Raw genomic sequence first — 13,768 nt, 5'->3', positions numbered from 1 at the left:
TCGTGATTCAGCAGAGAACACTGTGTTCCAAAAAGAAAATAATTTCCTCTGTAGTATTCAGCAGCTAATAAGTACTGGAAGGATTAAGATTTTTTAATAGAAGTAATTTACAAATCTGTTTAACTTTCTGGCACCAGTTGATTTAAAAAAATAATAATAATTTCCACCGGAGTACCCCTTTAAGAATCCTCAGTGTGTTTTAACCTTTGTAGGACTAAGGCTGTGAACTAGCAGCCAAAACGCATCACCATGACTGTACCTGTATCTGTTTAATAAAATCATTGATATTTCACCGAACCTGCACTGGACCATTCCGTTTGTTTTATCAAAGTACAGTAGATGAAATTGAGAGAGATTGAGATGACATAGTCCATTATTGATTTCCAAAATGGAAGGGCTTCAGGGCTTTAAAGGACTGCTGAAAGGTTTCTGTTATTATAGATCTCTGACACAATCTTAGTAAAGCATCATTGATAGGAATGGCAAACATTGGTCAGATATATCCAGTGAGTAAACCCTGGTGAGTATGTAAGGGGTTTCATGTTCTATAGTTTTGAAAATTAGCAATGGTCTAAGGATAGAGACCTAATCAATGTGATCTATGATCTTCCCTTAATAGGACATTACCTCCTTAAACACAAAAAAACACAATGAAGTGTAAATTCTTGAAAGATCCTCTTCAGACAAAAGAATATAATTGCTATTCAGCTATTTCTTGTGATCTCCAGTGATCACAAGATCTCCAATCTTTCATAGGTGTTGTGATACACTTAGGCCCAGATTTCAAAGACAGAGTAAACTTAGACTAGAAAATCTAAGCTTGCACCAGAGTTATAAGAGGTTCAGGATGTTTGTTAAATCTGTCATATTCTTGAACTTGTCTAGTCTAAGTTCAAATTTTAAACAGTGCCAGATTTTTTTCACCAGACGATTCATATCTTAATTAAGAATAACAATATCACCACAATAAGCTTATAAATCGGAAGCTTGATCTGTGCCATTTGCGCATGAATAAACCTGTGCTGCTTTCTAAGCAATCAGCTTCTCTTTTCTGAGAGACTGAAGTATCATCTACCTGAAGACATTGCAGTCGGTGATGAAGAACATCCACTATAGGACATCCATTCATGAACTCATGTTAATACCCTGTAAATAGTTATTATACTTACTTCGATGTTCATTTTTGAAATAAAAAATAGCTGAATCTTTAGCTGGATAAAATGCCACTTACATTTAGCGCTCTTTTTCTTCTTCTTCGCAGCCATTGTGTTTGTGCAAAGAATGGCTGCTCATTGGCTTTCCTTTCTATATCTGCCAGACGCATGAAATAAGCAAATAAAGGAAAAGTTCAATGAATCAAAATCACAATACCAACAGTATTGAACAATACAATTGTGAGGGTTCTAAGTTTAAAGGGAACCTGTTGCCATTTTTAGGTAGCCTAAACAGCCAGCAGCATAATTGAGGTTTCAGCTGGGCACTCACCTACTGGTGCACTTTTTGAACTCCCCCTACTCGTCTGATGTCTACTATTTTGTGACCCCCTGCAATTGTGAGGTTGTATATCATTAGAATAAAATTGTAGTTATTTAACTGTGATTGGGTTCTACTAGGCAGGAGTTGGGTTTACATAGGGCTGCATACTAACAAGACAGTTTATTGGGGACAGTTGCACACACAATAGTGGGGTTTGAGCGCCCTGGAGGTGGGATCCATGGCCTCCACCCCATGTGGAGTTTTTTGCCTTTTCATGGGCATGTTTTAATTGATTTTAGAGGGTTTCCGTGTATTGTGTATCATGTGTAATTAATAAAGTATTGTATTTTCCATTATTTGGTGATCGCCATTTTGGAGTGGTTTTTCTTTTCATTCTTTTTTTGAATGGCAGCATAAATCTATGGTAATTTCAGAGAAATACACTGCTCAAAAAAATAAAGGAAACACTTAAACAACACAATGTAACTACAAGTCAATCACACTTCTGTGAAATCACACTGTCCACTCAGGAAGCAACACTGATTGACAATCAATTTCACATGCTGTTGTGCAAATGGAACAGACAACAGGTGGAAATTATAGACAATTAGCAAGACCCCCTAATAAAGAAGTGGTTCTGCAGGTGGTAACCACAGACCACTTCTCAGTTCCTATGCTTCCTGGCTGATGCTTTGGTTACTTTTGAATTTATGGATGTGCGACCATATCTGTTTTCTCTACTTGAATTCACATTGTGTTTTCTATCCCCTCCTTTTTTTTTTTTTTTTCACTTGTGTCAGCACTTCGCCCCACCCCCTCAGCCCAACCCTATATAAGTAGCAGGTAGCTACGCAGGGCCCTTTCATTTCTGGCAGACTCCCAGTCTGACTGGGAGCACATGGTAAGTGAGCTTTTACACCTTGTTCACACTGGTGTGGTGCTGTGGGGCGTCCATTGCTGCCGCGGCGCCGTGTCTGTGGGGAGGTGCGGCCCAGAGACTGGTCTCAGTGGCATTGGGGCCGCTCTGCCAGTGGGTCATTCCCCCTGTGGGAACTGGTGTTGCGGCGGTGGTCGCCACCCAGTGAAATGCCATTTTATGCTAGGGATGTTAGGGACCAACTCTATATAGGTGGCCTTGACGTGGCGAGTGGGCTTCTACCTTTTGATCAAAATGTATACTAACCTGTTAGTTTTTTAATTCATGCTGAGAAGCAATTAGATCACAATACAATTTGTGGATGTGTGACCATGTCTGTTTTCTCTACTTGAATTCACGCTGTGGCAAGAAGGTTTGCTGTGTCTGTCATCGTAGTGTCCAGAGCATGGAGGCGCTACCAGGAGACAGGCCAGTACATCTGGAGACTTGGAGGAGGCCATAGAAGAGCAACAACACAGCAGCAGGACTGCTACCTCAGCCTTTGTGCAAGGAGGAGCACTGCCAGAGCCCTGCAAAATGACCTCCAGCAGGCCAAAAATGTGCATGTGTCCACAGTCAGAAACAGACTCCATAAGGGTGGTATGAGGGCCCGACATCCACAGGTGGGGGTTGTACTTACAGCCCAACACCATGCACAACATTTGGCATTTGCCAGAGAACACCAAGATTGGCAAATTTGTCACTGGCGCCCTGTGCTCTTCACAGATGAAAGCAGGTTCACACTGGTACACACACTAAGGAGACCAATATATGGAGGGTAAATTATAAATCATACACTTATAGGCTGCCAACGGGCAACCCAAAAAGACCCTGTTTTCCCATATACCCAAATCATATGATTAAAAGTGCAATCTTTATTGATTAGTATGCGCACATATAAGATTAAAACATACAAGTGCCGTGTGGTCCTATTAATAATTATATATTCTGACCTTCTGGTCTAGTGCAAAGTACACTAGTCTGATATAATGCAGGGTACCTGCAGACACACGCGCATTTGTGGATTTAAGACATCGGCACTTGATCTAAAATCAATGTGGAATGGGCACTGAGTTCCAAAACGCCGTGCATGGGGTTATAAAACCTCCCCTCATGATGTCACAGCTTCGATCACGTGATGCAAAAAGATATTAACCAATGAGTTATCCATGCTTTTGATCAGTGGGTCAACTGACCAATAAGGATTCCTCATTCCTACCACCAATCAATTTCAGTTATTCATTATCCAATAAAGATGATGACATAGATGATTGACATTCCATTTGACCAAGGATCCTGTGTAGGATCAGTGATGACGTGGTGCGCTAAGGATGCCTGCGCAATTTAATAGATTTCTACCCGATGTCTGTTAATAGATGCTTCCATTTGCGCATGCGCGGCCATCCGATGGCCGCTCTGTCAGCTTCCGGCTGCGCATTTTTACATGCGCCAGGAGTCAGAGATGCACAGTGAAGGTGCGCAAATACTTAGAGCTAAGTTCCGAGTGCTGCGCATCACACAGTGTACCAGAACCTAAATGAATATTAGATGCGCAGTTAGTATGCAAGGGAGTATTTCTATGGGAGGGGGCCTAACGGCCGCAACACCCCCTCCCATAGACATGAATGGAGGGGTGTGGCATGACGTCATGTCCCCGTCTCGGAAGCCTGGAGGTTTCCGAAACTTCAGACGCAGCTACGCATAGAATGCGGGCTGCTGCAGGGAGATTGCGGGGGGTCCCAGCGGCGGGCCCCCCACGATCAGACATCTTATCCCCTATCCTTTCGATAGGGGATAAGATGTTTTTGCCCAGAATACCCCTTTAATATATCCAATTGTAATGGGGTGAGTTCACAGGAGGATAGATTGATTATTTGCATCTCATCTTTCAATGCCTCGACTGGGCGCGATAAGCCCATTTTTCTCGATCCCAAAGCCGTATTCCTCCCCCTAAAAAAGTAGCAGGTGTAGGTATGCCCATTTGTCCTGTAGTCATAATTGTAGCTGCCGTGGTCATCACCGGTTGTTGGGCCAAAGGTGCAAAATGGGCCGAGGAGGAGTAGGCAGGCATAGAAGATGATACAACCCCTCCCATATTCTGTCCTTCCATATTTGCGCTTCGGGGTGACATGGTGGTTGAAGATGAGATGTTCCACTATATAGTTGGTTAGAGGAGTGGGTACCTATCGGTACTGACCCAGAAGCCTGTTGGTGTTGGCCCGGGTATCGTGCAGGAGGATTCTTAGAATAAGGAGGTCTATTATATTTCCTCCATTTGTTCTTATATCTTGATTGGGTGGCCGCGCTGACCCGTTGGATATGTCGTCAGATTCAGAGATCTCTGATTCAGATATATCCGTATATAGATTAGGGAAATTAGTTTGTGGTCTTTTGATATAGATTTGACCAGTGTCAAAATCCCTTTTGTCCCTAATATATTTATTGTGTTTCCTTTCTTTTCTATCTGACTGAAGTTCTCTATGTGTTTCTGTAATCTTTCTTCCAGATTAATAAATTCCGGATTATTTTTTTAAAATCTGGATCTCCTGTTGTGCATTTACATTAACGAAGGCTTTTCTCTCGTATGTTACTAAATAGTCAAGCATACACAGAGAATTCTCTGTTTAGAGCTGATGCCAACCCTGTATGAATTCCGCATCTTCCTGGTGGGAGTTGGGCAAGACATTAATCCTTAAGCCCCTATAGACATTTTGTTGCATATAAGTCTCTAAACTCGCTGTCTCCCACCAGGAGCAAATATATTTTTTGTAAGTTTATTGTAAATTGCAGAAAGCTGATTGTATATCAATCTGATTTAACGGTAAGTCATTAGCTGAAAATACGTGTTGTGCTTGTGCTAAGAGGTCTGGATTTAATTTTCCCGATAGGAAACCTGTCATTCTAATTGCCTCTCAGGCTATGTCTTAAACATATGGGGGGGGGGGGGGGGGAGATTTATCAAAACCTGTCTAGAGGAAAAGTTGCCCAGTTGCCAATAGCAACCAATCAGCTTGCTTCTTTATTTTTCAACAAGGCCTCTGCAAAATGAAAGAAGCGATCTGATTGGTTGCTATGGGCAACTGGGCAACTTCTCCTTTGCACAGGTTTTGATAAATCTCCCCCAAGGGGTTTTGACCCAAAAGAAATCGGTACACACACTAAGGAGACCAATATATGGAGGGTAAATTATAAATCATTCACGTATAGGCTGCCAACTGGCAACCCAAAAAAAAAATGTTTTCCCATATACCCCTTTCATATGATTAAAAGTGCAATCTTTATTGATTAGTATCCGCACATATAAGATTAAAACATTCAAGTGCCGATGTCCTAAGTCCACAAATGTGGGTGTATCTGCAGGCAACTTGAATCATATCAGACTAGTGTACTTTGTACTAGACCGGAAGGTCAGGATATATAAATATTAATAGGACTACACGGCACTTGTATGTTTTAATCTTATATGTGCGGATACTAATCAATAAAGATTGCACTTTTAATCATATGATTTGGGTATATGGGGAAAACAGGGTCTTTTTGGGTTGCCTGTTGGCAGCCTATAAGTGACAGGTTAGCATTGAGCCCATGTGACGTGACAGAGTCTGGAGACGCCGTGGAGAACGTTCTGCTGCCTGCAACATCCTCCATAATGACCGGTTTTGCAGTGGGTCAGTATTGGTGTGGGGTGGCATTTCTTTGGGGGTCTGCACAGCCCTCCATGTGCTTGCCAGAGGTAGCCTGACTGCCAGTAGGTACCGAGATGAGATCCTCAAACCCCTTGTGAGACCATAAGCTGGTGCGGTTGACCCTGGGTTCCTCCTAACGCAAGACAATGCTAGACCTCATGTTGCTGGAGTGTGTCAGCAGTTCCTGCAAGAGGAAGGCATTGATGCCATGGACTTGTCCGTCCATTACCCAGACCTGAATCTGATTGAGCACATCTGGGACATCATGTTTCGCTCGATCCACCAATGCCACGTTGCACCACCTCATCAGGAGCATGCCCAGGTGTTGAAGGGACATCATATGGGCACGTGGAGGCCACACAAACTACTGAGCCTCATTTGACTTGTTTTAACCCCTTAAAGGGGTAGTCCAGTGGTGAAAAACTTATTCCCTATCCTAAGGATAGGGGATAAGTTTGAGATCGCGGGGAGTCCGACCGCTGTGGCCCCCTGCGATCTCTCTGTACGGGGCCCCGGCTCTCCGCCGAGATAGCGGGTGTCGACCCCCGCACGAGCCGGCGGCCGACATGCCCCCTCAATACATCTCTATGGCAGAGCCGGAGATTGCCGAAGGCAGCGCTTCGGCTCTGCCATAGAGTTGTATTGAGGGGGCGTGTCGGCCGCCGCCTCGTGCGGAGGTCGACACGCCCCCTTCCCGCGGGCTGTCGGGGCTCCGTACAGGAGATCGCAGGGGGCCCCAGCGGTCGGACCCCCCGCGATCTGCAACTTATCCCCTATCCTTAGGATAGGGGATAAAGTTGCTCACCACTGAATCACCACTGGACTACTCCTTTAAGGACCACGGGTTTTTCCGTTTTTGCACTTTCATTTTTTCCTCCTCACCTTTTAAAAATCATAACCCTTTCAATTTTGCACCTAAAAATCCATATGATGGCTTATTTTTTGCGCCACCAATTCTACTTTGCAGTGACATCAGTCATTTTACCCAAAAATCTACGGCGAAACGGAAAAAAAAAATCATTGTGCCATTTTGTAATTTTGGGGGCTTCCGTTTCAACGCAGTACATTTTTCGGTAAAAATTACACCTGATCTTTATTCTGTAGGTCCATACGATTAAAATGATACCCTACTTATATAGGTTTGATTTTGTCGTACTTCTGTAAAAAATCATAACTACATGCAGAAAATATATACGTTTAAAATTGTCATTTCTGACCCCTAAAGCTTTTTTATTTTTCCACATATGGGGCGGTATGAGGGCTCATTTTTTGCGCCATCATCTGAAGTTTTTAGCGGTACCATTTTTGTATTGATCGGACTTTTTGATCGCTTTGTATTCATTTTTTCATGATATAAAAAGCGACCAAAAATACGTTATTTTGGACTTTTGAATTTTTTTGCGCGTACGCGATTGACCGTGCGGTTTAATTAATGATATATTTTTATAGTTCGGACATTTACGCACGCGGCAATACCACATATGTTTATATTTCTTTTTATTTACATGGTGTTTTTTTTATGGGAAAAGGGGGGAGTGATTTGAACTTTTATTAAGGAATGGGTTAAATCCCATTTATTAACTTTTTTTACACTTTTTTTTGCAGTGTTATAGCACTGATTGCCAGCACTGTTCACTGCAAAGCCATAAAATAAATGTTATTTCCATTGATCATTTTTGTATGATTTTGTTGTCAGCACATTCAACTATGTAAAGACGAAAGTATTTCATACGATTAGTTCACTCATTCAGATCTAGGATGTGTTATTTTAGTGTTCCCTTTATTTTTTTTGAGCAGTGTAGTTTAAAAATAGTTTTAAAAAAATGCTGCCAGGACCCACATAATTAGTCACGGGATGCGGTCCAAGCAGCTGCTCTTCACCTTGCAAGCGAGTGCTTCACTACTACTACTACTACTTCCCTTCACATAAGTAGTGCTTGCAGGGAAATGCCCCAATGACTAGTTACTTGGGTCTTGGTAGCATTTTTTAAATATAAGTTCTCTGAAATGCTCAAGCATATAAGAGTAAGGACTGGGTCACGTGGGCGCATCATAAGCATATTTCACGCTGCGGATGTGCTGACGGCATCACAGAGGGACTTCAGAGCGAGCTCCCGGCTGTGGGCTGGTAGCTCTGTGCTTTCGCTCGTAGCAGCAGCTTTCTACAGCGGAAAATCCGCCACTACGAGAGGACACACAGAGCTACCTTGCTGCAGTCAGGAGCTCGCTCACCATCTGCGTATCTGCAGCATGAAATAAGCTACGGATGCGCCCCATGTAACCCAGCCCTAATTCATAGTGTTCCGGAATTACACTGCCTGCTGCAGTTTTATGCTGCCTAGGTTTGAGCAGTATAAAACTGGTGACAGGTGCACACAAGGGGTTGAGTACATGATTTTTTATTGTAGACTGTAATGGACTTGAAGTAACACTGAGCAGGTTAATTGAAACACAATAAAATACTTGGGGGAGATTTATCAAAACCTGTCCAGAGGAAAAGTTGCTGAGTTGCCCATTGCAACCAATTTACCTGAATGGTTTGAAAGTCGGGAGATTTGGGAACCTTGGGCTTTTTCTATAATGTGTGGTCGACTTGTGCTTTCCTGTGGAAAAAAAAAAAGCTAAATTAAAGTGCATTTATTGTCAAACAATTGGCACTCAGACTTGACATCAGGAATAGGTATTGAAAGTATTCACCAAATGTATAGCCCTGGCATATGCTGTGAAAATCTATATGTCCCATTGTGAGTCATTCAAAAAAGAGGTATGCTTTACAGCAAGACACAGGGACATAGGCACAATAGACTAGGCATACTTTGTGACCTGTACTACGGTCATTGTGCATGGAGGTGGGGGAGGGGTCTTTTAGCATAAATTATTATCAATAGCCTAATGCCATTTCATCTATTCACCTCTCATTGTAATCTTGTCTGTATGATAAGGAGGAGAATGATGAAAAGTAATGTTTCCACATCAGAAAGTTTCATCTTAAAATTAGAGGCCAGAATAAAAACCTGCAAGATTTCAGGATTATTTTATAATACAGATATGAAAATTGAAAATTTGAAAAAAAATACCAACCATTCTTTAATATATGTTAAATATTTATTAAAGCTTAAAGGGGTATTCCAGGAAAAAACTTTTTTATATATCAACTGGCTCCAGAAAGTTAAACAGATTTGTAAATTACTTTGATTAAAAAATCTTAATCCTTTCAGTACTTATGAGCTTCTGAACTTAAGGTTGTTCTTTTCTGTCTAAATCCTCTCTGATGACACCTGTCTCGGGAAACGCCCAGTTTAGAAGCAAATCCCCATAGCAAACCTCTTCAGAAGCTCATAAGTACTGAAAGGATTAAGATTTTTTTATAGAAGTAATTTACAAATCTGTTTAACTTTCTAGAGCCAGTTGATATATATATATAAAAAAAAAGTTTTTTCCTGGATAACCCCTTTAATTTAAACAGCAGGCCATTTTCTGTTGACACATTCCCTTTAATAAATACAGGCAGAGATGGCTGTGTGGAAACAGGTGGAACTACCACTTCTTTACCCCTTAAAGGGGTACTCAACTGGAAAAAAAAAAATTAATCAACTAGTGCCAGAAAGTTAAACAGATTTGTAAATTACTTCTATTAAAAATCTTAATCCTTCTAGTACTTATAGGCTTCTGTAAGCTCCACAAGACGTTATTTTCTTTAAAATTTCCTTTCTGTCTGACCACAGTGCTCTCTGCTGACACCTCTGTCCATTTTAAGAACTGTCCAGAGTAGGAGAAAATCCCCATAGAAAACGTATCCTGCTCTGAACAGTTCATGACATTGACAGAGATGTCAGCAGAGAGCACTGTGGTCAGACAGAAAGGTAATTCAAAAAGAAAAGAAATTCCTGTGGAGCATACAGAAGCTTGTAAGTACTAGAAGGATTAAGAATTGTTAATAGAAGTAATTTACAAATCTGTTTAATTTTCTGTCATCAGTTGTTGAGGACCGAGCCATTTTTCGTTTTTGCTCTTTTGTTTTTTCCTCCTCACCTTCTAAAAATCATAACGCTTTCAATTTTCCCCTTTCAGACCCATATTGTGCAACCAATTCTACTTTGTAATGACATCCATCATTTCACCACAAAATCTACGGTGAAACCAGAAACATTTTTTTTGAAGGGGCAAAATGAAAAAAACTAAACGCCCTTTTGTAACTTTTGAGGGCTTTCGATTCTACACAGTGCACTTTTTGGTAAAAATAACACCTTATCTTTATTGTGTCCTTACAGTTACAAGGATACCTACTTTATTTAGGTTTTATTTTATTTTACTACCTAAAAAAAATTATAACTACATGCACCAAAATTAGTATGTTTAAAATTGTCATCTTCTGACCTCTATAACTTTTTTATTTTTCCGTATAAGGGACGGTATGTGGGCTAATTTTTTGCACCGTGATCTGAAGTTTTTATTGGTACCATGTTTGTTTCAATGGGACTTTTTGATCACATTTTTTTAAGGTATACAAAGTGACCAAAAATATGCAATTTTGGACTTTTGGTGATTTTTTTATGTAAACGCCATTGACTGTTCGGTTTAATTAACGTTATAGTTTTATATTTTGGACATTTGTGCACGCGGTGATACCACATATGTTTATTTTTATTATGTTTACATATTTTTTATATTGAATTTGGGAAAAAGGGGGTGATTCAAACTTTTAATATGGAAAGGGTTAACTTTTAATATGGAAAGTTTTTTAAAACTTTTATTCAACTTTGTTTTTTACACTTTATTAGCCCCTTAGGACTTTTAGGAGGACTCATTAGATTCCTCGTACAGATCAATGGAATTCCATAGAACTCCATTGATCTGTGTGCTCTGCGCTCAATTGATAAAGCCTGGTTCAGCCAGGCTCTATCAATCTCAGAGCCGCAGCAGACAGGAAGCAGAGGTAAGCCCTCCGGCTACCTCCACAGTGGATTGCACCCCAGCCTAAGGTTCAAAATGATGAAGGAGACTCTCAGTTTTGTTGGATTGTTTCAAGAAAAAGGATATACAAAGTAGCTTTAGTGCCACATTTTGCAGTAAGCATCACTTCAAGTCAATACTTCTTCTAAAATCCCGTAGAACGTGACTGGGAAAAAAGGGGGTGATTTTCCTTTTTTTTTTTTTTTTTTGATAGTTTTTAGCTCTGCTAGGGGCCTATTATAAGCAATCATTTAATTGCTTATATAGGTCAATACAATGCATATGCAATAAGCTATCACAGTACAAGCAGATCAGTGGGCTGACATTAGACAGAGACCTCCTGTCACCTGCAGTGCCGAGCCCAGTTGGTGCACTACAAATCCCAGCCAGCAGTGAACAAGCCCATAAACGCTATCACATTACAATGCCTAACAAGATGAGCAAAGCAGTGGGCTGGCCTGTAATTTAACATAAATATGCATTAAAAAAATTTGAACATAGAATGCACATTCTCAGGAGAAGTTATGTGTATTTTCTGGGCTTAATCACACAAACAGTATTTCTACCTGGGTTTGACATAACTGCACATTTAAAAGCATTGTGAGTAAACGCAGTATAGCCATCCAAGGACAAGTTATGTGTATTTTCTAGGTTTAATTAAAAAAAAACATAGCATTTGTTGCTGGGTTTAACATGAATATGCATTCCTCCAAATATTTTTCAATAAAAAATATGTTTGGTAAAGGAATTGTTGAGCAGGGTAGATGGCATGTCCTCTGCCAGTAAGAATGTCAAGTTTTATTGGGGAATCTATGTCATACAGACAAACAGTATTTGCCCAGTCACCCTGCTGAAGTCTGCCTTAATCCACACCTGGACAAGTTGTTAAAGGTGCATGCGCTACCATACCATCGTGTCGACTCCACCCTTTTTTTTTACAACTAACTGGGTGTTCCAAACCCAGGTGGCCCATGCCTAGTCAGCCTGCAGAACTAGGCCCCACTGTAACAAGGCCAGGAAATAGTAGTGACACGTCTACGGATGCACTGAGATGGTTCATCTTCTGACACCTATCTTCTCCCTCCAGGTCCTCCTCCATGGACATCTTGCCTCCCCCCACAGGAAAGGGCCACTAGCACAGTGGGTTTTTAGACATCCCTTTAAATTCCAGCCGGGGTAAGCTGCCAGGAGGCCAAGACTTGGTGTTACCATGGATATCTGCATGCCACCGTAACTATGACATTAACTTATCCATAAAACCACTTAAAAAAATGTTAATACATTCCTAGGTTACCCTAGCAATGTTATGCAGGACTTTAGAACTTCTAGGCAGTGTTATGCATGTGGCTTATTTTTGTATTGCTTCACGGAAAACCTGTACACACTGGAGGTAACCTGGGAGCAGGCAGTGAGTCTGACCTACCTAATGCTGCTGTAATTGCCCACTGGCCCCTGGTTTTGCTTATCATGCACAGGTAAGATAGTGTTACTTGAGAAACCTTGGCGTTGGTGTGCGGGCTCAGGTATGTCCTTCATATAAGAATATATTGGCTAATGTCTCAATTTTACATCAGTTTTGAGGGTTAGCTAATGTCATCGTTTACATCTACCACAGTAGTGCACCTAAATTCTTGCATTGTAGTGAACTAGTTAATAGCAATTAATGCTAAATTTATCCAAGCACAGAATATTTAGCACCATGATCTATTACATTGTCAATATGATTAATGCCTTGTGCCAAAAATGCTCAGCAATGGGGCCAAATGCTGTGTGGTAATGGCAGCTATTCATTTTTATGCTTAATGCAGACAAACAAAACTAGAACATTTTGCTGGTTCAAATCTACAAACATACTGAAATGCTGGGACCAGGCCCTTCACAAGCCTCTTCAGAATTGTTTGAACAAACAGTAAGAAATCAAACAAGGCTGAAAGATAAAGCAACCAATAAGACACAGAAGTATTGATGAATAATTTTAAAACACATCACATTTTATTCCGTATACCTACCTGCAGCTTTAGCATACACGGGTAAACTCTGCTTTTTGAAGCTGTGGTCCATGCAACTTTTTTTTTTTTGGGGGGGGGGGGGGGGTAGCTGCTTTAGCAAATGCTCAGTTAAATAAATACTGAAACTGATGACATTCTGAAATACACATGTAGCTGAGGTCTTTGGGGTCTTAACTGCAAGACTGATCTCTGTTTTCTCACGCTTGTCTATTTACACAGCAATCTCTATGCAATCATTGCCCAATACAGATTCATTCATGTGTGCAGTAGGTGTAAAAAGATTAATCCAGCAAGCGTAGAAGTTGGGAAAACTTATTAGAGACCTAGATCAGACCTGCAGTAGAGGTGAGTGGTAGTTTCTCTAATTTGAAGGACCAGTGTGGCCTTCCTGGATACCGCCTATTGCTAGGCCACCTGGTAGAAGACTGCGGCTGCCCAACTATTGTGTGAGCAGCACTGTGTTGGCTACCCATTCTGCTCGCACAGTAACTGATAACTGCGCGAGAAGGAAGCAGATCCCAGGAGGACTACAGACCAGAACTGTAGGAGCAAACAGTGACATTGACACACAGCACAGGTCCTCTGTAGGGCTGCTCTGTGTGCAGTCTGCTTTCTTCTTCCCTTTCCTTGGCACTGTAAGCATCCTCTTCCTTCCCCAACCTCTAGTGTCTGTGCAGTGCTGGCTCCTAATACCCCCTAATACCCCTGGCCTTCAGCACAGTGACTAG

General features: G+C 41.2%; 1 protein-coding gene across 10 annotated transcripts in view; it reads right to left on the bottom strand.

Moving 5' to 3' along the window:
* ADAM23 (ADAM metallopeptidase domain 23) overlaps positions 1-13,768 on the bottom strand; it is a 276,719-nt gene that overhangs the window by 125,500 nt on the left and 137,451 nt on the right. For all 10 annotated transcript variants that reach the window (XR_008847068.1, XR_008847065.1, XR_008847067.1 and 7 more), the window contains exons 7-8: positions 8,609-8,681; positions 1,232-1,311 (exon numbers count right to left, since the gene is read on the bottom strand). Coding sequence is in view for 6 of the 10 variants with exons in the window: in XM_056534976.1 (XP_056390951.1) it covers positions 1,232-1,311; positions 8,609-8,681 (153 nt within the window). In the remaining 4 variants the exon portion in view is untranslated. The remainder of the gene's footprint in view (positions 1-1,231; positions 1,312-8,608; positions 8,682-13,768) is intronic.

The sequence above is a fragment of the Hyla sarda genome, chromosome 8 (genome assembly GCF_029499605.1).
Source record: "Hyla sarda isolate aHylSar1 chromosome 8, aHylSar1.hap1, whole genome shotgun sequence".
In the NCBI taxonomy this organism is placed as follows: Eukaryota; Metazoa; Chordata; class Amphibia; order Anura; family Hylidae; genus Hyla; species Hyla sarda.
The sequence above is the reverse complement of the archived record's forward strand: the minus strand, read 5'-3'. Positions and strand labels throughout refer to the sequence as shown.